The sequence below is a fragment of the Pieris brassicae genome, chromosome 6 (genome assembly GCF_905147105.1).
Source record: "Pieris brassicae chromosome 6, ilPieBrab1.1, whole genome shotgun sequence".
In the NCBI taxonomy this organism is placed as follows: Eukaryota; Metazoa; Arthropoda; class Insecta; order Lepidoptera; family Pieridae; genus Pieris; species Pieris brassicae.
The window spans coordinates 11,011,287-11,037,227 of record NC_059670.1 but is presented as its reverse complement, the minus strand read 5'-3'; the positions used below and the strand labels follow the sequence as shown (position 1 = coordinate 11,037,227).

General features: G+C 34.4%; 1 protein-coding gene across 7 annotated transcripts in view; it reads right to left on the bottom strand.

Annotated features, from left to right (window-relative positions):
* Positions 1-8,605: 8,605 nt before the first annotated feature.
* LOC123710778 (RNA-binding protein Musashi homolog Rbp6) overlaps positions 8,606-25,941 on the bottom strand; it is a 439,295-nt gene continuing 421,959 nt past the window's right edge. For 5 of the 7 annotated variants that reach the window (XM_045662965.1, XM_045662966.1, XM_045662970.1 and 2 more), the window contains 7 exons: positions 24,981-25,065; positions 23,295-23,327; positions 22,598-22,678; positions 15,326-15,391; positions 14,754-14,974; positions 13,331-13,396; positions 8,606-12,962 (listed from right to left, as the gene is read on the bottom strand). In XM_045662965.1, the coding sequence (XP_045518921.1) occupies positions 13,355-13,396; positions 14,754-14,974; positions 15,326-15,391; positions 22,598-22,678; positions 23,295-23,327; positions 24,981-25,065 (528 nt within the window). In that variant the 3' untranslated portion in view covers positions 8,606-12,962; positions 13,331-13,354. Of the gene's footprint in view, positions 12,963-13,330; positions 13,397-14,753; positions 14,975-15,325; positions 15,392-18,992; positions 19,536-22,597; positions 22,679-23,294; positions 23,328-24,980; positions 25,066-25,941 lie in introns of those variants that run through there. The other 2 variants (XM_045662967.1, XM_045662968.1) reach the window with 2 other exon arrangements.

The following is a 25,941-nucleotide window of genomic DNA, read 5'->3' as shown; positions in this document are numbered from 1 at the left end:
GAAAACTTTATATTAAATGGATTTATTTGTTCATAGACTGTAGAGTTCCCAACTATTTCTCAACACATAAGTTATTTTAGTTTAAAACTGTAAGTTAAAGTGACTATTGTACTTCATTTCAGATCTTAAGCTTTATTGGATGTGAAAATGTTTAGTTCAGTCAAGTTTAATATCTATTGAACATAGTATTTGGTTAACATAGCTTTTACACATTGAAAGAAAACACGTCACGTCGTCGTAACGTCGGAAAAAATTAAAATTATGTACATAATTATAAGTTTATAATAATACAAATTGCTTTAATCCGTTTAAAAATTATTTTCTTTCAATCTATTTAACATTTAGAATAACTCAATGTTCTTTAGCGCCAATGAGATTTCTTATTATTAAAGGAGCCTTTTATAAAAAAGTGTATTAAAATGTACGTACCCAGTACATGTTTCAATTTCTTTCACAAAGAGAAATTTATGTTAAGCCATTTGGTTTGATCTTATCCCGAAGGTTCAATCTCCAGCTGTGCACCAATGGACATTCTGTCTATATGTGCATTTAATACTCGGTACGGTGAAAGAAAAACATAATGAGAAAACTGGCCTTATACCCAAAAAGTCAACGGCGTGTACACAGAAAGCTAATCACCTACTCCCCTATTAGACATTTATTTTTTCTGTTAACTGGCTATTATATTGTTCCATATAACTTATCATTAGCCATAAAAAGTTAGTAAAACATTACCTTTTACGTAATATCTGTAGCTTAACCAAATCATAGTAATGATCACTACATGATGTTGTACCTTTGCAACGGTATTGAATGTAATGGCTAGGTAAAACAACTTTTGATAACATTTCAACATAAAGTGATCAACTTTACGATCAGTCCACAATATGTATATTAGCTTAAAACTTATATTTGTTATGTTACTTTCAATATATGTCAAATTTTGTATTACAGTTTTTGTAAATAGTCACTACAGTAATCTGTATAAATAATCATAAACCCAAAACTTTCATACTTAATACCAAAGCTATAATAACTTTAATAACAATAACTTCAGAATTGCAGAATTTCATTGAAATCTTCCACCCGATAAAACATTTCAAACAAATATTACAAGATATTTTATTAAGCTGATAATATTCTCCGGTACAGAAGTTCAATTTGGATTTAGTGAAACAATTTAGCTGTCCAATAGATACAATTGAAAGGTTTTATTATTTTCCCAATTTGGAAAGTGCAATGTTAGGTATATAATGTGGAAATCCTAACATGCTATATAGGATTACTGTGAACACGTTAATGTTATTTGAATCCGATTTGAAATACTAGCGCCATTTTGTAATCCAAATAATGTTCCGTATCAGAATTCTAACAATATAACTTAGCTACAATTGCCGATTAGATTCGCGGAGGATTATTTTATTAGCCTCAGTAATCAATAGAAATGTTATGTTTATTTTAAAATGGACTTGTATATTACGTTTTTTACTATTTTTTCAACTACTAAATTTTTTAGGTAAGATTAATTTAAATATTTTTATGAATTGAATATTGTGTTTTAAATCTCTTTACAAAACGTTTCGGATTTTCTACTAATAAGATGTATATGGGTCTCACCATAAATAATATTATTTTATTTATGAAAATAGTTATTTTATTTCATTAGATTAACACATTAGAAATTAGTTAGCTGTTTCTCATTATTATTACATTAGAAATTAGTTAACTTTCTCTAATAGAAACAAAAACTAAACGGCTTAAATACTTAATCTTCTTCCTTTTAATCAGAAGTGATAGCTTTATTGTTCTCTTACCTAAATATCTATGACGAACTAATTAAAATATTGTAAATGGTTTAAGAAATCGTTAACTCTAAATAAACGTCTCTGTACAGCTGTAAATTGTTTATAAACAATAAAGCCTTAAATTCACGTTATCAATTCCGATGTAAGTTCGGATTCCCACGCAGATTGTAAGGGTATTCGATTCGTAATTTATTACATAATTAAGCCTTTATACATATGACAGTAATACGTTTGAGTACACCTTACACGAAGGCATTATTGTACTGTAATTGCGAACTTATGTTGAGGAGCAAATCGGTTTAATTAACCTCAGTCATTGGGGTGTGAAGATTATTTCGACTGCCAAATGCAATGTCGTTTTATATTGGTGGGCATCTGCCGACAATGCGAAGCGCGAAATCAAATTACTTTATTGAAAATATCTGAAATAAAAGTGACCTATTTTTCAATTTCAAAAGATTGGTCAAGTGATGTCCTTGTGTTTTAGACGTGAGGCTATGTAATAAGATGTAGTCGTGATATAATTGTTAACCTTTGCAGTGTTTGATTCGAATAAGTAATGGAAAATATTGCTACCTTTTAAATTATTATATTAAACATATGCTTACTTTAACTGAGAAGAATAATAATTATACGGCTACTCATGTTTTCAGCAGTCGTGCTCACATTAAGTTAACATATGACATTTCAATATGACAGTGCCCTAATTATGCCTTGTCAAATTTCAAAGCTAATTGAATTACGTAGTCAATTATGATTACTACAAAACATAACTAACATTACCAAAAATTATTGATTTCGGATATCATCTGCGTTCTAAAGAAGGATGTCAAAACGACTTTAAATAAAAATATGAAAATTTATTTCGCTAACTCTAACCTTCCGTACTGATTGATTGATATCAATCAATCAATAACCAAATGCAATTTGGTTTCATAACGTTATGTTAGGTTCGGATTAGACATAGTTACATACTGTTAGTGCGCTGATGCATTCTACGTTGTTAGCTTTAGATTGTGCTTTAATTAAGTTATTGTAAAGTTCAGTTGCCCATTCACTATTCGAACTATAGATATACTAAGGTCTGACAACTTGAGATGATAGACAATACTACAAAGCTTCGGCTTTATACGTTTTACATTTTATTTTATCAGTGAATTAGGCATGATTTCTTTTGCGTTTTACAGGGTTGGGAATGAAGAAACGTCATACTTAACCAAAGAGAAACCACTGCTTTTAATACTCAACCTTACAAACCTTGCAAAATTTACATAAAGTGTATTGTTCATCGGGTTACCGGCAGAGGGTTTTAAGCGAGTTGAATCTGCGTATCCTTGTAGTCAGTGGTGCGGAGGGTTCGTAACGATTTCGATTGTGGTTATAAAAATATAGTTGGTATGAGTGAAATAACTGTTTAAGAACAGCAGGCAAACAAGGTTTCAGTTTTCTCCTCGCTCGCCATATTTCTAAATTATAACTTTAATTAAAAATATTAGATACGCTACAGATTAGTCTGAGTGTGTGTTAGTTTCAGTGTGCGATTCCCATCTCTGAGGTCGTAGGTTCGATCTCCGGCTGTGCATCGTCTAATAAATAAATTTATGCTACTAGTTTCTTTGTATTTAACATTCACTCGAACGGTGAAGTAAAATATCGTCAAGAAACCGGCTTGCCTTAGACCCGAAAAGTCGACGGCGTGTGTCACGCACATATGGCTGATCATCTAATTGCCAATTAGATTGTCAATTGATTGTGATACAGATATGAGGCCCAGACCTATAAAGGTTGTAGCGTCACTGATTCAAGAATATAATTGTTTATTGTTTATTTCATATAACGTTTATTTTATATCACAATAAGTATTTAATAGCATATTAAATGAAACGCAGGAAAGCAATTAACAGACTGTAATAGGATTTTACACTGGAATTACTTTATTACTTTTGTACGTACGTTTTTTATGATAAATTTATTATATACTGCCACCTCAATAGCGTAGTCATCATGAGATGTTTCTGCGTTATTTCGGAAGAAACAATATCGGTTTCTTAACGTTATCTAAAGAAAATTAATGTACTTGTAAAAACTATATATTAATTATTATAATATAAAACAACATCTTCAGCCTGTCCTATGCTGAAACGGAAAATACTTATTGTATAACAATAGCATAATTATATTTTATAAGTGTTTTTAAGTCAAGTACTGTTAAAATGTCAAATGGAAGAGACTAGCTGCCCAAGTTACAGGGAATCCTAGTGTGAGGGATAGTGCTAAAGAAAGTCTTTCTAACTAAAAGTTTTCTTCCTTTCTGTTTAAAAAATGAATAATACGATTCTTAAATGTGTACTTACCCCTTGCTTCATAAGTATACAATCGTAAATTAAAAGCCGTTGTTTGTTTGAGCCATGTAACATATGAACACCAAAAAGTGAGTTTATGCAATGCACGTATTAATGCAAAGAGGCGTCAAAGAAAATGTTTGTGTTTGCGAATCTTTGTGCATAAAGGGTTAAGCTGTTTCTAGTTCAATTAGTCTGCTTTTTGCTCATGTGTATTTGCCAAATGCATTTTTCGTAACGAAATTTTCACATCATTGATTTGTGTATGAGTATCGTTTCAGATTTTCCCCAATGTGTAACGTTACGTCATACAATATTGTTTTTTGTAATAATATTCACACGAGTAAATTAAATTCTCTTTACAATCAATATTTGCATCGGATTCATATTTGGACTTCGTAAATTTTACCATATTTCGGAGTTCCGAAGAAAACCTAAATGGCTACCCATTCGATGGCGGCATAAGATGCATATTTTACAACTTCTCTATAATGTTTTTTTTAATCCTAAAACTCCTATTTACTAAAGCAAAATTTTATGTTCCTCTCTGGCGGTTGTTTTGACTTGCGTTCCTTAGATAATCTTATTCTTGAAACTCCTACTCATAAAACTGATTTCTTTCACTCCTCCTTTACTGTGCAAAGTATCCTACTATGGAATTCCCTACCAATTGATATCAGACGAGCTCAATCTTTTAATTTATTTAAAAATCTTCTTTTTGATCATTTTTCTTCTGCCTCGTAATTAGCTACTATTTATATATATTAATTGTTACTCAATTAACCTTTGGATTAGCTTCTATATTTTTGTTTATACATATTATTATTTATATTTTACTTTATTTAATTTTAGTTATAGTTACATGTTATTTTGAATTTTTTGTTAATTAATTATGCACTTCTTGTACACCTGTAGGTGTTTTTTTTATTGTTCCATATTAGGGTTGCCTATAGGTGGTAGGTAGGTGGTAGTAGGTAGGATAAGGCCGCCCGTTGCCTAATAACTTATGTAATCTGCTTTTTTGTATAATTTTGTATATTATGGTAACGAAGTGTAAATAAATAAAATAAATATTTTTTTCAATGACAATATTTTAAATTGTCAGAGTCAGATGTTTAAGAGATTTTTTTTCGTATACTACGTAGATTCCCCAGGCTTCCCCTTTTAGCTTATTGAGATTGAGCAAAATTGAGCATTCTGATATATGAGCTAGTTCTAGATATCCATGGTTGCTCCCCTCATATTTTGAAATCAATTTTCCTTTTACTTTAGTTTTTATCATTTCCTTTTTTATGTAATCGTGTAAGTAATGTTTGGGATTTCTTGCACAAGTGTATCAGTGTGCCGAGCGTCGGCAAGCTTTTATAATTAAATAAAGTTTTGCATATGTAAGCCTGTGTACAATTTACATAACTAGTCTGGCCACAAATACTGTTATATAAAAACTATTTTTTAACTTTTGAATTTTCAAATTTGGGATATTATTTAAAAAACTTATTTCAATTTTGCGCCATTTCACATATTTTTCGAATATATTTTTATCAAATTACAGCATGGAATAGGGTGTTAAAGAAAATAGGATTGCAGTGATCGCCTTGCACAAAATGGGTATGGAGCCGTCGGTCATATTCCAGACACTACAAAAGCTTTGTAACAGCCGTATGTTCGTATATTGTACTATCAACAGATACAATAACATTTCGTGGTCATCATCCTCCGTCAGTGGATGAACTTCAGGCAAAGTGTATCAAAAGTATTGAATCACGTTGTTGAACTTATCAAAAATACACATTTTAAAATTATACCGTGAACTTTTCAGCAGGATTCTGCACCTGGCACAAGGCACAAACTACCCAAGCCTGGCTTGAAACCAACTTTATAAGGGCTGAAGACTAACCCTGATCTAGCTCAGACCGTAACCCTTTATACTTCAAATTATTGTCAGTTTTAGAGGACATGGCCTGCTCTAATTGACACGGTGACATTGAGTCTCTCTCTTTTTTGCTTTAATAAGTATGTAGGTATAAAATTTTACATTACTTTATTGAAAAAAAACATGCATGTTCATTTGTAATAGAACTTACGGCTGGACTACGTGTTAATGTACTTCTAACTTTCTTGATAATAATAATAATAATTTATCATCATCTTATTGACCTACATTTAACAAAAATAGATATAAATACAATTTTGACTACTAAGATGCGGCCCACGTCCCGGAGAAGGCCCCTCCATCTTTTTGCACCCTATTTTATTTCTTGCCATCGTCATCTTATTTTTTGTTGAGGTGATATATATGCCGTATTTCTTAAAAGTATTGTCCAACGTCCTGCTTATTTTTATCATCAAATAAAAAAGGCTTCAGTGGCGCTTAAACTAATCTTAGTATATGATTTTTACATATTATTTATACATCGTCGACTTTTGCTTCCCAACAATGTTTTCAAAGTTGCAGTCCATTGCTTATATTATTAATAATATATATATATATATATTTACAAATATACATTTTGCTAAATCGTACCTCAATAACTAAGCCTTACCCGTAAGGTAACACCAGGGGAATAGTTCCTTGTTAACTTGTTTTATAGTTGAGAGCTGCTAAGTAACATGTACATTATGTAATAACACGAAACTGATTTGTTGGACCCATGTTTTCATGGATTTTGGTGTTATAATTTCTGAGTTATGGCTTGTGGAAGTATATCCTTTGTCTAGTCTTAGTGTAGTATCTTACGAGTAACGATGATTTGAGCAATACGCCAACGTGATTATTAGGGCGATTGTTATTTGACTGATGATGACGTGCATTACTCTGAAAACTAAATGTACGTAAAGAAAGAACAAATCGGATTAGGAATTTTGATTATTATTACAACACACGAATCGATGAACTAATTATAAACTTGTAAGTAACCTGTTTTTTGTCTATTGTTAAAAAGTAATTATCACAGTACGTTTAATGTTTTTTTAATAATTCGTAAATTGCCAGTAGCCAAATTTTAGTAGTAAAACAGCCATCTGTGCCTGACAATCCGTATAAATTATTCCTTTGTTGACAATTAATAGAATGATTCTGTGTATTAGCCACAAAGCCATAAAATATGTTTTGATCCATATATATAGCAGATCACAATATAGATTTCATACGCATTAAAAAATATTCAAATAATGTCTTTGCATTCCCTGGAGCTTTTGTATGTACCGTAATTCAAGCTTTTGTGCTTAGAAAAATAACATTTGTTACCATTGGTCAAAAGGCTTACACTATTGTTGTAGTACAATGGCTTACTACAAACCATGTGACGGTAAATTGCTGCTTTCCTTTAAATAGCGTCACGTAACATATAAGATGATGTTACTTTCTCTAGTAAGCACGAACGTGGGTTACTCAGGATAAAGGCGATTTCGTTGACGAATATTACCTTACACTGCGTATTAAATGTTAGCCTTTTGGGACAGGGAAATGTAAAAGTTTTCTTCCGAGATTTAGTTTTTGTCTAAAAGACTGAGAGAAAAGAGAGAAAGGAATGTTTCTTCTGGAAAATATATTTTTTATAAATAAATATATATTGATTTCCATTGTTGCAATTGATGTGGTTGAATGTTCGTCTTGAGAGCAAAACTATGTTTTTCAAGACATTCAACACGAAAGCAGTTGCATGTTTAAATAATAAAGAGCAAAGAGTTGGCCTAGTGGTTTCAGTGGTCAAATCTCATCCCTTAGCTCAGTTCAGTATCAGTTTGATCCCCGACTGTGCTCTAATGGACTTTCTGTCTATATGCGTATTTAACTTGCACTCGAACGGTGATGGAAAGCATCGTGAGGAAACAGGCAGACAGGAGGCTGATCACCTACGTGCTACATGAAACAGATACAGAAATCTGAGGCCCTGACCTAAAAAGGTTGTAGCGCCAATGATTAAGGTTTACCCTATCATATAATTATCTTTTAAGATAAGAAAAATACTGTTAATTTATAACTAAGACTTACATTTCTTATTTAGTTAAAATATTAAATTCAGTATCGAACCTTTAAGTTCTTAAAACAATTAGAAGCATTTTTTCTGCTATTTCAATATAATAAACAAAATGCTTGTCTTATGTCCATGTGACTGCAGTTCATGTAAAATGTTATTCAATGGAAAAATTCTGTGGTAGGAACAAAGAACTTTTATAATAAATTTAAGGTATGTTTTGTTACTTGCTAAATGCTCTTTTTTTACAAATCCCATTAACTTCTTAAGTATATCAGTTATAGCTATTCAGAATAATCTCGTCTTGTCTTCCAGGCCAACAATTAAAAGCTACATTTTAAAATATCTGTTTTCCATTAACTGGTGTTTCATAATTTAGACTATAATCATTTTTGTAAATTTACTTTCCCGTCGAGTGTCTTTTGCAGGCCACAAAGGGTATCTCGGGAAAAGGTACCGGATGAATAAATAAAACAACTGGTTATTGTTTGAACAATGTCCATATTATATTTATTATTACCACATACACACGGCACGATGTGAACCTTGTCTTAAATCATTGTATTATAATAGGTATATGTACATTGCACAATGTGTATACATACATCGCCATACACGCGCGCCCCGTAAGGCTGTATGATTATATATCTCATAGTACGTAGTATTACGTTATTATAATGTTATATTCCAATAAGTTAAAGTGCACGGGTGCACGAAATTGGGTGGTGGTCGTTCCCACCACATTTACAAAATCTCTGATATTATTAATAAAGAGATGCCATAAAAACTAATTTCATCATACGATTTATATCCATATTGTATACAGATTCATTGTAACATACTATACACGAAGAAATGACGAAAATACCGCATCGGGACCGCGGCGAATGCGCGGCCCGTCCGCCTATCATTAACTTCTTTCCTAATTTAAATGTACATGACACCAAATTCGAACGTATATAAATCCAAATTTACTTTAATGTAAAATCTTAGGTAATTGATTTTTATTGCTATAGAAAATCAGTCAGCACGCGAAGCACGTAATCGAGAAGTAACCGCGAGAACGAAACGAAGCGGGCGGCGTTGCGCGGGGCGGGGAGGGGTGCCGGGGTTGTATTCGCGAGCGCCGGCCATAGCGGCACCGCCCGTGACGTCACTCTACCCGTAGCTTCTCGTCCAAATTATACCGTCATAATCTATTATTACAAAAAGATGCGATGTATGAAATTGACAAAACTACAGTTAGCCTTATTGATAAATATTGCCATATTTTTATCATTACAAAGATAAGTATCGTAAGAATTAAAAACTATTACAGCTACAATAAGAAATTTAATTTATGTGAAGCGATGGTAAAAGGGTGTACAGAAACGTCCATGACGTCACAGAGGCAGCCGTTATGCCCTAAGCCCACTCTTGATTCTCAAACGCAATTCTCACAGACACGCTCTGTTGCTGCAATGATATCAAACAGTTTGTATCAGTTCGTGTGGAGCCAATGAGCGTCCGGTTCTACGCGAATTAATTTTTAAACTTTTTGGTCCTTGAATCATTAAGTTGGCCGTTGCCGAGTATGCAAAGCTACTGATCTAAGGCCGCCACGGCGACTCTACGAACATTACCAGTCTGACACTTTATTCCTTTAAAATTAATTATTATCTTTAATAACAATATAAGTAGTGTAAATTAATGTAGAAAGTTATTATACAAAATATAATAAATTATCTTTTTAGTTAATTTAATTTTATATATAGATGGATATTATACGATATTAGAATCACATAAAGAATTTTTAAAATTAATTTGAGATCTCGCTTATTAATTATTACGTAGTCTTTACTTTGATATAGAACACATTTCTAAAAACTGTGACTGAAATAAATCAACTAACGCGAATGTTAAAAGCGAGAGGAAGTGGTCGTTGTTGGGTTTGGGAGTAATGCTTTATCGACTGTGACGTCATTAATATTTCCAAAAGGTACAATTGTTGTGGATTCCATGTTTGTGACAAAAGATTACTCGCAAGCCGAACCGCGTCAATGTAGCTCTCTACACTGGTCATAATATTATCATTATTTATTGCTTACACGCATCCCGAGTTTTACTTTCTCTAAACCACGTTACATATAACGTAACGACGACGAAATAATATTATGGCCTGTGTCCGATCTAACCTCTAACTTACAAAAACTTAACGAAAGAATCATAAAAATAATGAAACTAATATCTTTGTCAAGCTAATCCTGATTGCGGCTCGAATGAGTCTAATAATATCGATCAGATGGTATTGACTAAGTCTTTTTACATGCGGCTATCTATGTATATACAATAGTATTATTTTGTCTTAACCGTCTCGTGCAATCGCGGCGAACCGATGGCTTCTCACGAACGGGCGAAACGAACTCACTCACTATAATAATTAAGTATGTTTGTACTCGATCTCGCACGGGGATAAGCGGCCGTGTACGCTTCTCCTACATTAAAAAGGTCGGTAAGAAAATATAATTATAGTGAGGATGTAAATGTGAATGAAAAGCCGACGGCGGAACGGAGCGCGCGCATCGCCCCGCCGCCGGCCCAGGCCTAACAATATAACATTTCATAATAATTAAATATTCTAAGAAAAAATGTCTTAAATACCTACAACACCGTAAATATAAAACAAATGATTACGTTAATTTGTTAGGTATGATATCGTTCTCCGGTCTTATGATAGACTCACACCTTCGTTTTAATTATCAATTTCCTAGCTAACGTTTAACAACATAATCGCGGTCGCTTTTCCTGTGCAGCACGGCACCGACGCACGCGCCGGTGACTGTGCGACGTATTTGAGCGGACTGCGAGCTCCGAGCCGATCCAGTCGTCCGAGAATAGCGAACAATGTCATGCAAATAAAACGCGAAGCGAACGCGGCGAGCGCGCTCAGTTTGTAACATTCCTTTATTCAATTAACTACATACCCATAAGTAATAATAATAAATTACCTTTAAAAAGAATATTGATTAATTTCGTATCATTTTCAATATTTTGTAACAGGAAACATTTATATTTATAACGTATTTATATAATAATAGCATTTAAAAGATTGTTCATTATTATTACCTAAAATTTAATATCTAAATTTATAATATTAATGTAATTGATGTAATGAGTAATAATAGTAAATAACGAATGGTTGCAATCACATGTGCATGTGTAATGAACGCACGAGCGGCTACGTAGCGCGTAGACGATCTACGCGATTGCGCTACATGGGTGCTACGAATACGCTGCGCTCGGCATCCTATAGTGGATTAGACAAAGTCGTCATCAAATGTCTCAGTACCTAACGAATATGTATTAATGAATTGACTTCATATTTTACTCTATTACCTCAACTCTGATCATTAACTGTTGTGTTGGTATTTAACCTGTGAAACTATAATGCATTTTATGTATGAAAATTTATTATTTACTGTTTAATAATTATTTTAATTTAAACTGGAAATAGATCTAAGTACGTTGTGACTCCACGGCCTAGTGGAGGCGTGAATATTTTTCAACAGTGGTCTTAAATTTAAGTTAATTAATACAATGGTAAGAAACAATGGATATTAATTACGTAATGCACAAAATCGTATTTATTATAATTACAATGCCTACATTCAAAGGTACAAGATAGAAATGAATTATTATCTTAATTAGATGAGAGAATATATCGAAATGTTTCGACTTAGTTTCTCAAACTTCCTTATGTAATCGTAAACATGATGATGTTATCCTTAGGATAAAATTTTATATCATATTACATAATATAAGAAAGTATGTATACGAATTTCTATCGTATTCTTATAGGGAAGTAACCGAGAAACTTTAGCTACAAAACAAGACATCGATGCAAAGAGGTGGTTTTATACAATTCGAATTAGGCAAAAATAATTACATTTATAGATAAAATATGCGCAATATAGTAGTATAGTTATTACTTTAATATTTGAATTTTTATTAAAAATAGAATAAAATATGTGTCGGTGGACGAGCGAGGATGGCGGCGGCCGCGCGGGCGCAAGCCGTCTTATTGTCTCCGGCCGGAGCCGGGCGCTCCGCCAGGCCTTTACCAAACAAACTTATTCCACTAGCTACCAAGTCGACTCTTCACGCGGAACACGGAGAAGGGTAGACATTATTGCTATTATAAAATAATGCGCTCCAAACTCTGCCCGATACCCTATTAACACTGAAAAATCTAATCGTTATTATAAACTTCCTACGGAGAATGTTAGAGCACGAAATTCAAATTCGAAGGACAGGCACAAATCGCGCGCCGAACAATTGTTACACTATCTAACGAACTAAAAGTCTCGCGCGTCAAGGGATAGACATGCAAGTTATCTTAACTGTTATTAACTATGAATAATAAAATATTAAAGATACACCTCCCTGCAATTTAACCGTCTAGATGCTTATGAAATGTATTTTATTATTGACAACACATCTACGATACAGTCGAAGCGAGATTGAAAAAATACCTGTTTAATCGATAAACTATGTCTCGTTCACACGACAAAAAGTAGATTATTTACAATAGGGTGTTTTAGGGGAGAGAAATAGAGAGATAGGGGGGGTCGGGGGGTGATTTTGGGGAGAAGAGAGGGGGTGGGATCTATGTGAGATTGAGATGCCGCGGTCGAGGGATCGGTCCGCGCGGTGACCGGACGGATTGGATCACCGTCGCCGATGCGGCGCGCGGCGAGGCGTCGCGTGCGCCGCGAGCACTCGGGCTGTGGACCGGGCGGAGTTGCAGAGTCGGCGCGATGCTGGATGTGGATGCTGCGCGCCACCACGCCGCTCGCCACCTGCGGACAAACAATTTTTAAACTTGTAGTAAATAACATAATCATTAACAAAACCATGATGTTTAATTTATGAAAGCAAGATAATATTGGCAAAAGAGGAAATTTAATGTTTTCTCAGTATGAAACTCAACTTCTTTCACGTTAGAATAAAAGCTAAAAGTACGTACACGTGTATGTAAGCAATTTTAACTATTGCATATTTTAATACATAAACGCTGTGCTTTTAGACTTAATTCTCAGTTTGTGAAAACGAGTATTAGCACTTGAGTGCTCATATTTGCAACAATTACATACGCTCGTTCTTTTAAAAGGTTATTCCGCTAACGACGTTTTAATTATGCACAACGAGATACATTAAAAATACTCACATAAATATTTGTGCTTTTGCGCTTTCAGTGGTATCCGTTGGTGAAGGCCGCAGGAATCAGGGGTCCCTGTATACACAATATACACAACAGTGTTAGCATTTATTGATTTCTAAAAGGCAGGAAATATATATATATATATATATATTAATATAATCGAGCTAAAAATATAACACTGCAGCGGTAGTTTTTAATTATAAACAAAGTTAAAAACAGCAATGTTCCCGTGAAACACTTTTCCATTTTAATTTCCCTTCATTCCCGAATAGGGAGTTTGTATAACGTAATTGAATGAGAGCATAGAACGATCGATTGGTTGTTAACCTCACAGGGGGCAGATTTAAAGGTATTCAGTTTGGTGCCCACAGTCGATAGAGCCGTAGTGGATTCAGTGGCTAACAAAATAAAAACAGCGATGAGTTAGAGCGGCGCGACCGCTCGGCAGTGGTAATTACACCGCTTGTTCTCCTTGATTTATGGTTATTGCCCGTGGGGGCATTCCTGGTATCTAATAAGACCATTTTACACCCGAACACCACATGCGCCGCGGCCTACATAGCACGTCTATTAAGCCATTCATAACTATATTCTCTAGTTACATTTTAAATATCGAATAAATTTGTAACGTAAACGTTCGCATTATGTAAACGAATGGAAGCTTTAAAACGTTTTGAAAAATGTCTTAAGCACGTGAAGAGTTAAGATCTCAGCGTTCGCGGTGTTGGCGTCGACAAGCAATGAAGACTGATGGCGTCGCTTGGAAGCAGTTATGGAGCGCGGTCGCAGTTTTAAAAAGCCATTACCCGCGGCATTGCATCGCGCAGATTGCCGCCGCCGTCGCTCGCATGCTCATATTTCGGAACACTTTATAATCACATCTCTCACGCTTCACTGCCTCGCTAACTTATGGTGATTATGCTTAAGAGCGACAAGGAAGATCGGTTCCCTAATGAGATTGGAACGTCTTGCTAAAATTTCAGTGTCAACGGCTGTTAATTGCGTCTGCGAAGCCTGTCGCCTCACCGAAATGATCCCTTGGCTAACTTAACGTATGTAAAATAATAGTTAATCAATATTTATTATTTAATGAGAATACAGTATCAGTGTAATTAAAGAAGATCTGAAAATCTCTCAATAGGAATCAAAAGTTCACAAAGAAAAACAAAACACAACAAACATTAATTTGAATTTTGTGACAGTTGAAACTTTGTGCGGGACAATTTTATGAATTGCTTTTATTTGAACCTCACTGAAATAGGCATTTTTGAACATGACGTTATAAATGAAAAAAGTTGTAATCGAAAGTTAATAACTTTATCCCATTTATCACGGATAAAATAAGGATGAAACTTTTTATTCCTTTCTAACTTTTATATTATAGTTAATACATATTTACAAAGATCCATATGTTTTGAGGTGATCTTACCGGGGTGTAATTTAGGGGTGCACGGCTCACTGCGATAGCTGGGAATCCAGAGGGCTGGGGACTCGCTGCTTGTACGTATCCGACGCTGTCTGCTGCAGATCCGTAGACGTCTAGCGCTGGTCCTGGCGAACTAGCAGCTGGAAATCCTGCCCGTCCTCCGGCCGTGTGAGGTGACGCTGGAGGCCCAAATCCTGCTGCTGCCGCCTGGTAGTTGTTCATTACTGCAATATAAAATACTAATCTATTAGTGATCGCTACGGTTTGCTATAAACTTTGCTTATAAAGTTCTTTTTTAAATTCAAATTTATTGATTTTTTGTCCGGAATCTGTTATTTGAATATTGCCGACAGTTACTTGAAAATAATAATAATAATAATTAGTAAATGAAATATGTTGAATAATATTATGTATTACTTTAAATTGATTATATAATTTGAGCGTTTTGTGTAACGAATACAAATCAACTTAGGTCAGAATAGAAACCACACTATATCATTACGATAGTAGTTCTGTATGGAATTAGAAATGGTTGGTGTTAGGAATGTTATGTGTGAATGTGGTGGAGGCCTCACCTGAGAGAGCCTGCGCGAGCAGCGGTGTGTTGTTATTCGGTGTGAGTTGGCCGTTCGTCAGGTCCACTGCAAACATACACATGGTTCGCACACTCTGGCCTGAGCACATACTCATGTTACACACATTCTATGACTGAACCATCTCCTATATAAGCCTAATCCTAAATTACCGCATCGAGTGTCAACGTTATCCGTAACAATTCCACACCGGAAGTACGCGTAAATGCATGAATAATTTAGCCATTTAAGGCGGATACAATCCCCACGGTAAGACTATGTTAGCATAAAAATATTGTGTATGTATTTCACGTGCATTCAGATGAAAAAAGGGAGGTCGAAGTTTCGCGCATATAAATCACAGAAGCAGAAAAAACTTTTACAAGATATCCAGTAAATTATCTGACGTGAGTTCTCGCTGGTACCACGGTCTGCTTATTGAATAGGTACATTAGCATACCATGCACGTAGCAAGGCTCCACGCGGCCTCCGTTGCTTTGCGTCCGTAACGTCTTATCGCGTCATTTGCTTATTTATTTACCGTTTTCCACGTACAATAAACATCCATTGTTGCAACTTAGTCACTTACGTTGAAAAGATGTTACGATTTATGTCGACTCATACGTTTACCATTAGCAATATTGGCTTGTAGGACAAATTTTATTTTGTCAGATGTGCGGGTTATGATTTAGTGTGAAAAATGGAGGCCCGTTCTGCACCAGGTGATTACCGGCCTGTGAGTGACTTTGCAAAAAAGCACAATATAAGTAATGGAGGATGAATGATGGATGGGGTAGCGGCCAGTCGGACAGCGGGCTCGTTCGCCAGTGCTCGGACGCGATCATCGCTAAAATGCTGACACATTTTAATAATGGTTATTTATTTTAAATGTTGCTTTGGGAAAATTACGCACTTATAAGACGCTTAGTGATGTTAAGGTGTGATTTATGATCGTTATTATAATGTTAACGTAAACTTGGAATTTTATAGGGTTCAAGTAACTTTACGTGTTTATTTCAGTCACATCTGTATTTTTACTTGGGTGTCCTGTGGGAGTTTTACTTATGAAACTTTCACATTACACGTTTAATTAACAGTAAAAATCTTTAACATAAACTATACCCGTAAATAATTTAATTACACCTGTAAACGCAATGATAAACCAGAAATTTGAAGGATTCGATTAAGATTGATAAGGGCCTAAAATTGGAAACGAACTTTTAAGATAACAGCGCCAATTTCCAGTTTTATTGGCTTAGGTGAGAACTCGTAAGGACTTTATTGAGGTACGGGGTGATTCACACCCCTAGTAAGCCTCTCACCTCTCGGGAAGCACATATTCATCTATAAATTCTGAGGCCGTCTTGCGAGCTATTCGAACTTTCATAATTGCCAAGTTCGGGGAAACTTAATAATTCTTCTTCACAAGTGGGATGGCCGTGCAAAATATTCACAAGGCGTTCGGAGGAAAACTCAAGGAAAAGATGCTGAACGTTTTACGGACGCCCTTTATTTGGAGTTCGATCAATCTCGCGTTTCCTTATCGGTTCATATTTTTGGCGTACAAAATTATTCGTAAGTTTGCGTGTAGGGGTTATATACTAATCACACTGCGAGTTATATGGATTTAAAGTTGAGATAGTTTGTGTTCAGAATTAATGCAAAGCCATAAATTAAATTATTTGAGAGGAACACAAGAATAAATGTTGTAATTATAAGTTGTAAAACGGAATGACGACGAAAAATATAAAAGATATTAAAATACGATTTTTAGATTTGAATTAATTAAGTTTGCGATTGTCCTCAATTTATACCTACATAAAACTCGTACATTTATTACTTATACAAAAGTCATTGGTGTTAAGCCGTCTCAAATCACAAGTGTTAAAACATGTAAAACGTGATAAAAACAGTCCGATATAAATTTTTAGTAGCGTTAATAAATAACAAGATGAAATAGCATGCAAACACGATATTTACAACGTTTTGGAGGGAAACATTATTTACGTATTCAAAAGTTGTAGAGTCACATATCTCATCGGCGTAATACTCATACTTCATTTCTCACTTCGAGATTGAAATGTATTATTTTAGCTTTTACGTGAGTTCTGCCCCTGCGTATAGAAAACGTATATTTAATAGGTGCCATCAATAACTTCCCTCTCTGAGATGATACTGAAGCGTGTTTCGGTTGCGAATATTTCTCACTGGATTTATCGTTAACAGCTTATTTTTAGTCGACGGTTCAGTCATAGATTAAACACGTAAAGCCACAGTTTAGAAGCGGAATTAGTCACACATTAATTAAGGCAAAACTTTCAAAAATTTACTACGAGTAACAACAGTTCTACCCATCAGTAAAACGTGGCATTGCCGCGTTTTCTACATTTAAACTACGGAGAATTATCAATATTTCTATTCTATAATTGATTACAAAATTATACTACTTATTCTAAACTTATTAGTTGATACAATATTAAAAGAATTGCCTATTATTACGTATGCCTAATGCATAATTATAGAAAATATAACTATTCTAGCTTAGATCTAATTATCACTACCATTTTAAATGAGTTTGCACCACCAATATTTTGTATACTTCTACGTACTATATGTTAAGCGTACTCGTACAATTCCACCAGAACTCTCTGTTAATCACGCTAATCGTAAGCTCTACTGTAGAAGGAAATTGCCTGCCGCGACTTAAACCTCTATTCTATACTATTCAGGAAATCCGCTAAATATGATTAATCGCCTGTCTACAACTTTTTTTACAGAAGTTCACGCTCTAATACTAGATTACTAAAATTATCGGCTAAGCTGTTCTAATTTACATTTTTATTTCAATCTTGATCTAATACTGTTCACACTTTACGCACAAATGTTGCCTACTCTAGTCTATCGTTAAACTTTATCAAACGAAGATGGTGAAAATATTACTCGCCCTAGAATTGTCGTGGACGGCACTCTCCATTCACCAGCAGTTTCTTGGATCACTACACTTTTGCGTTCGTATACATAGCCCTATCGTAGACTCAAAGGATAGCAGGATTTCGAATTTCTATTTACAAATAAAATGGCTTAGAAGAGATTTTATTGCACAGTGCAAATATATTCTGAATTAGAAAAATATTCAGTGAGCTTCGAAGTCGAATTTGTAATAAAATACTAAAAATATGTTTCCGTTAATGAACATTCAGTGATTTTTCGCAAAGTACAGAGCCACACTGGCTGAACCATTATTTTTTTAATTAAACCGCCTTCTGTTACGCTCCTAATTTTAACTTCCCCTAGAGTTCGTTACATAATTCGGCTTGTTTACGAGTTTTAGTATCGGATTTCTTGGTGACACCGCTTGTGTAAAAATAATAAACTATGTAAAGTAGTTATGTTTGGTTCGCGGGCTGCATTCTGAGGGCGAGCGTGTTGAATGCGAGGAATCTCGAAGATGCGGCCGCGTTCTCGCGGTCTCACATGCCTCTCCTGGGACAGGAGTCCATGTAGATATAACGACTAACCTTCTTATTTTATGCTCGTTACTCTTGTCTAAGTATACGCAATAAAACACTCCTCAAATGTCACAGTTCTTATGTCACGTTATATCTACTTAACATTATCTCTTCTAGCCACTCTGTGTTGGTTAAAATAAATTGGTCAGTAAGACAAGACGTTTGCATATACATTGGCAAATTCCTTTATTTTTAAAATATAGCGGCTTCACAATAGTATAATAATAGATTAAAATTAATTTAGACGATATGTCGAAATAGTAAGAACAATGTTTTGACTTAATTAATACGTTGACACGATTACAATTTAATTATAAAAATTATGCAATATACCTAAGTAAATGAAAAACATTGGATTACTTCCTGAAGGATACCGCTTATTTAGTTTTTCGAGCTATAGGGGCGAGCCTAGTCGGGTAAAACATCTGCGAAATCGCGTGAATTATTGATTTAACTTTGCCAGCGACATTGCATTCCATAGTTACGTTTCGAAGATGGCGTCGGATTCGAAATTTAAATTCAAAGTTGTAACGCAATGAGTTTCCGGGAGCCGTAATGGGTGTTCAATAACATAAGTCGTGAAGCGTAGTGGTCGTGGCGTGTCGTCCATCGCAGAACCTATGAGCCTTGAGCGAGCCCGTTAGGATTTACATACTCCACACCGACCAACAGACGACTTTCCGGCGGTATAACTCCCACTACACCTGCGACAAAATAAAATGCTACAAACCCGACGGAACTAAAAAGGACTCGGGCAGAACCGCGGCGCTCAAATTAAAACTAAACTGAAAGTATGTCAAAAAGTAGCTTCGTTACGTCGAGTTTACGTTCTCAAATTACAAGAGCTGTTTAGAGTATTATAAAACAAAAGTATAGAGAATGTTGAACATCCCACGGTTCCACTCATCGAATGTTTATGGAGGAACTTAAATCGCTCCTCATTACTATTTGGGTTATTTAAATTACTAGCACGCACATAATGACTACGTATTTTTCGTATTAAGCCAAACCTACATCACGCACAAAATGCAGGAAAGGGAAAGTTATTGATGAGTTATTTTACGCGTGTTTTGGTTATTAAGTTATTTACCCGTACGGCAACATTTAAGAGAAAAATAACGGTTTTTGATCTTAAAAATCGAATTAGTTATGGCCACACTTTATTATTAACATTACGCTTACATTAAATATGACTAGTTTAGAGGATGGCGATTAGGACGGTCGCACAAGAGCGATATGATTGGATCGAAATTACAAAAGCCGTTTTTTACAAAATTTAATTTTGAAAAACAAAGTGCGAGGCGTGGCGATAAAGCGATGGCTAATGATTGTAGATCCTTTGAAGCATTACGCCAATGGTATCATTATTAAAATTACAGAACAATTTAATATTTTTCATACGTGTTGTAGCGTAAATAGTAGCATCCAAAAATATTACACAACAATAATAAATATCAACATTAATGTAACATTATCGCTTAAGCAGTGTAAATATATTAAAATATAATAGACAAATAACTTTGAAACAATAATGTATATACATTTAATTATACAATAGAATTAATGCGAATATAATTAAGATATTAAAATAACATTTTCAAGCTCGTTTATAGTATTTTTCATCAAATAAAATATCTAAACTAATACTAGATATTTTGCTACATAAAGAAAAGATCTATGTTTTTGGTTGATTCCTATTCATCCTCTAAACTGAGTAGTTATTTAGAAATTAATATCTATAACTACGATGAATTTGAAAATCTTAACTGTCTAGAGAAGAAATTGATTATATTATTACTTAGATAAACTCGATATACTGAACACAATTCTTCCTACACATCTACTGCGTATACTTTCTTAAACGGATTTTTATTCATAGCTATTTAGAGCTCAGTGTTAAAACATATTGTTTCATCATGATAAAAAAATCTCCATTGAATCAAAATCATATCATCCCTTATTTACCCAAATAAAGTAATGTAAAAACATAAAAGTTGAATTTCAAAAACTATGGTTAATATATCATTTATACTGTTAATTGAATGGTTGGTGGCTTTCAGTAACAAACAATTGAAGGTAAAAATTGTGCTCAGTGTTACTTTTTAAGTCCTATATCTAAACTAGAACATACTAATAAGAGAATACATGTATCTCTATTAAACTATCTATCATTGTAAGAGAAATCTTTATTCTAACTACACCTATTGTCTACTTGATGAAGACTATGTTAGTCTTAAAATTATCTACTATATCTAAGCATGCTAGAACACCGATTGTTAACTGGTTCGGTATTGATTTATTATTATCTAGCTTTTGTTGTGCTTGAATTTGTAAATACCATCGCTGCGAGTCAAATTGTAATGTAAATCGGACCAGTAGTTTAAAAGCTGACAAATAATTTTGATTCCTTTTTTTTATCTAGTATTATATAATTTGTTGTGTACGTTTTATAAACTGAAAACTTGAGACTGTCAATCTTTGGTAGTACTGTGGTCATGGTAGCTTAAACACAGACACTAAATATGGAAAGAGTTTATGAAATACTTGGATTTAGGGTTTAATATAATTTGCTGGGATTTTAACCGTCGACATCCACGCTTGTGAATTTCATCGGAAAAAACACATAAAACGATAGCCGCCTTTATTGGTTTATCATAACCTGCTATAATCTATCTCGCGTGCTGTTAAATGGAAACATAAAAGTAGTTAATGTGGAGCAAATTGCTCTGTATAATACAAATGAAAAATGCAAATAGTATTAGCCTGACTTCCGATAACATCGATATAATTGAATAACGATGAAAAGATCAACTCGCATTTACGTCATATATTTACGAATGGAAATGGAAATATACGTATATTGTTAACGAAGTCCGTGCAAGCACGAGCACGTAGTTTTGATAAACACTAGTAGTATTTGTGCAGCTGCTCTTTGCATCGCGTTTTGTCGATTAGGCAGCGACTGACGCAGCCTAGTTTCGTTAGTTTTCCATTACGAAAATAAACCTAATCCGTAAGAATAATACTGACTGAAAAATTAACGCCTCGTTTCGCGTTGAAAATACACTCACATTTTATAAAAATACATAAATACGTATTCCGCCAGACATTTACGGAAAGTTACCCAAAAAGGGACTTCGTTTCCTAACTCTTATTTTTCCAGCCCAAACTTGTATAACTAAAAGAGTAGTTGAAAATTTTTCCACTAAGGATAAAAGAGCAAACGGTCACACAAAGAATTTTGCGGTATTCGCGTTTTAGTATTTGTACAGCGCTTACCATTTGAGAATCGTTAGAGGAAATCGCATGTAAACATTCGGTCGTATGCTTGGCCGGATTGTCGCGACAATATTTCGAAGATGAACAATAAATAGTATATCTCAAAAGTTGGACGTTTTGTAATTGACGGCGTGGCAGATTTATCTAGATGGCTCAGTCATTGTTGGAGGTGTTAACTTGTTAGTTGGAGTTCACACAAACTTTTGCTTGGCATGAGTTAGTGAAATGGGAAGTTGGGATATTGTCACCCGAGTTATAGATTACACAAAGCGAATGCATTTTTAAGTTATCAATGAGTTAAGTTAAGCGCTGGTGCTTTTTAGAATCGTTAGCTGTTAGTGGAATGCAGTGTCGCCGCGAGTTCACAGATGCATGGCGTGTACATTGTAAACCCCGCTCAACTCGAGCGGGTGGTATGGGAGAAGTGTCGCCAAGTGATGGTAGTGATTGCCGGACAGTTGGTGGTGCAAGCTCGCCAAGGGATTACCTGCAGGATATGGCAGCCCGAAGCTAGGATAGCCCGAATAGCTACGTCCGGCCGCATAAGCGGCGTACGCTGCGGGAAAACCTGTCAAACAAACAAGCATTGTTAAGTATTTACAAACACAAGATTTAGAATAACATACCAAAGAAGTTTCATGCCTTGGTAATAAAATCTGATTTTCCGAGGCAACAAAAAATTTTCAAATGCCCTACTTCTAAAATAGCCAACGGATTTTAAGGTATGACACGGCTTTGGACATTGTCCAGAGCAGATTATTTTGTAAACATAGTTTAATGTTTGCTCTATAATCGTTAAGACGACCCCAGACTATGAAGACATTCCATGTTTATTAAAACTGCTATTGAATACAACTATGTTACTACTACTAAATGATTCTACAACATTTAAAGCGATACATTGGCTTTTCTACGTTTGGCAAAAATGACTGATAGTGACGTCATCGAATAATTATCCATCCGGATCGTCCATCATATTATAGCCAATCAAAATAGTGTATCTGTCAGGCCACATGATGCATCATTCGTGGACACTCACACTTTGGTAATCCATTTCCCCAACCCATTAGTTCAAAGCAAGTATGTCATAGCAATTAGTAAACATGATTGAAATCGTCATCATGCTTTTCACCAACATTTGAAATGATTACGTGAACATAGATAAATATTATAATAAAACTTACCGTCAGGAAGAGCTCCCAATGACCACATGAAATCTAGAAATGTAAAAACATTTACATAAATTGATCTATTCTTTCACCTTACATATATTTCTGCTAGATATATTTTAGTGTGCCATGAGACACTATTTTGCTTGGCGATTATTGCAGAAACATCAAAGAACATATACATATATATAGCATAGACAACAACTCTAATAGTTCTACACTTATCCATCTATCTATTATGACATGGGGTATGTTAGTCTCTACCACCATATATGATTATTATATCATCAAAAACGCTTAACTATGCTATTTGTTAGTCTAATACTAAACATGTTAAACAAACAGACTTTTTTAAATATTCAAAAAATGATATTTATTAATCTATATTTAAGTATTAAAGACTCTACTTATTAAGTTAATACAATCATTAATACTATTAGTAAATGTACTACACTCGATACATTTTGATAACACAATTCTCCTGTTATACAATGAAAATAAGAGGAAAATACAAACTAAATAAAATCTAATAGGAAACAAAATATTTATTATAAATATATAATAGAAAATATATAAATAAGTTGAAGATTACTATTACCTAAGTACAACTGAATACTTTCAGTAATAGGTAGTTTACTAACTACCTATTCAAACCTAATGTAATTATAAAAAAAAACTATTAAATTCACAAAACTCGTATCAACATCGACTGTTCACAAATACCTCTCTGTTTCCAATGTTAACATTTTTGAAAAGCCGACATCAAGATGTAAAGCTAGCATAGAAAAACTCTAAGGAATATAAATATTATTTACGAAAATATCATTTCAAAACATCTCATCAATTTAGCCGCAACCGATAATGTAACTAAACTTGGTCTTCTAAAGTGATTGAGTTGTATTATATGGATGGAAATGTAGCAAAACTGGCAAGACTCAGCAGAACCGACGGGCTCTTATTTAATTTTCCCTACGAAAAGCTACTCGGAAATCAGGAAAAACCAGGATCAGTTCTATTTTATCTAGCTATTCGTAAATCAAATGAGATTAAAGCACCTACAAACCTGGTAGAAAAATAGTTTCATTCTTTCTCCCTACGTAAAATTGTTCTCGTTCCTTTCTCTACGTTTTAATAAAAATTTTGTCTGTATAAAATTACATTAGCTGACTATGACTCGTCTAAATTCTCTCTGTACATAATATGTCAAAAATCTGCTATCTAACTGAATCGTCTAGTTGCAATTACTAAAAATAAGACACTTCGTATTATTAAGTACATTAAAGGGGATAGTTGAGGAATTTATGAAGATTACAGGAAGAGGAATGTAGGCAAATTATTTCTGGGTGTCAGGTTAGAAGTGATGCGGCTGTTGTTGAAAGAGAATTGCGGATCAAAGAGGGAGAGGCGTAGGGAGTGTTGACGCTGTAAGAGGAGAGTAGATGGTGGGTATATCGAGAGCATGAGCACCTAAAAGTTCAGAGACGGAGTAAGCGAGCGGTGGAATGGTAAGAGGAGTCATGGTGGGACGGTGTGGTCTGGGAGTCGGTCGTAGGGCAGCGAGTGCGCGCCGATACATAGCTGCGTGGGCGCTAGAACTTGCACCTAAACCGGCGCCGGTGACGAGGATTTGCGCCGGCGCATGAACAGGATAAGGAGCATATCGTACGCCACCAGCAGCCACTGCGCTACTTAGCAACTCACCGTAGGCCCCGCGTCCTGCAGCTCTCGTCTTCGCCAAATTCGCTGGCAGCATTACTTCTTTCGGCTGTGCCTTTTTGCATTCCACCTGAAACAAAATTTTATTTATTTAATTATTTAATTTTTTTACCTTTTCCTAATATAATCATTCGAATAGCAAAGCTAAGCTACTTAGTTTACATGAACTATACATTAATTAAAAAAAGTATTACAAAACTTTTTTGCAGGATTGTTCAATATCTAGTAATTCAATATTCAGTAATTTTCTGTTAAATGCTTGTCAATAACTCTAAGAAATACCTTCCCCGTAACTTTCAGATAAAACAATTAAAATTTAAATATTAATGAAGTGTTTAATATTAAAATCGTTCTCGACAGTCCTGAACAAATATCATTACAGAATGAGTTGCAGAATTATGTAAGAAAAGAGGGCCGGAATCGGTTGACAATCCGTTATGCTTCATGGCTGGAGTCTCAAATTGAATTTTAATATGCTTTACCAAGTCAAGTAGCTTATTATACTTATCACACAGAAGAATACGGTATTAAGGCGGCAGAAATAATTGTTTATTCTGAATTTGTTTCCTTTGAATTTTGTATACATCGAGAACGGGGCTGTACTTGTTTTATATACAGGTACTTATAACGAGTGTTTCGTTTAACTTTAATTTATTTATTCATAAAAATAACTAATTATAGTAGATATTTCATTTATACCAATTTATTACCAAAAAACTAAGCATCTCAGTATTATTATTAAACGGTAGTTTGCGAATTAAATTATACAGTAGTCCTACAAAAGTCATATAGTTTATCTTGATCAATTATAAGAAGTCACAAAATGAATGAATTTCACACCAATACTTTAATTCGAATGTACAGTTTTACATGTTATATTATTGGTACTGTATAACATTCGATGTAGCCAGCACTTGTAATTGTCTGTATTAAAACCCAAGGCTTA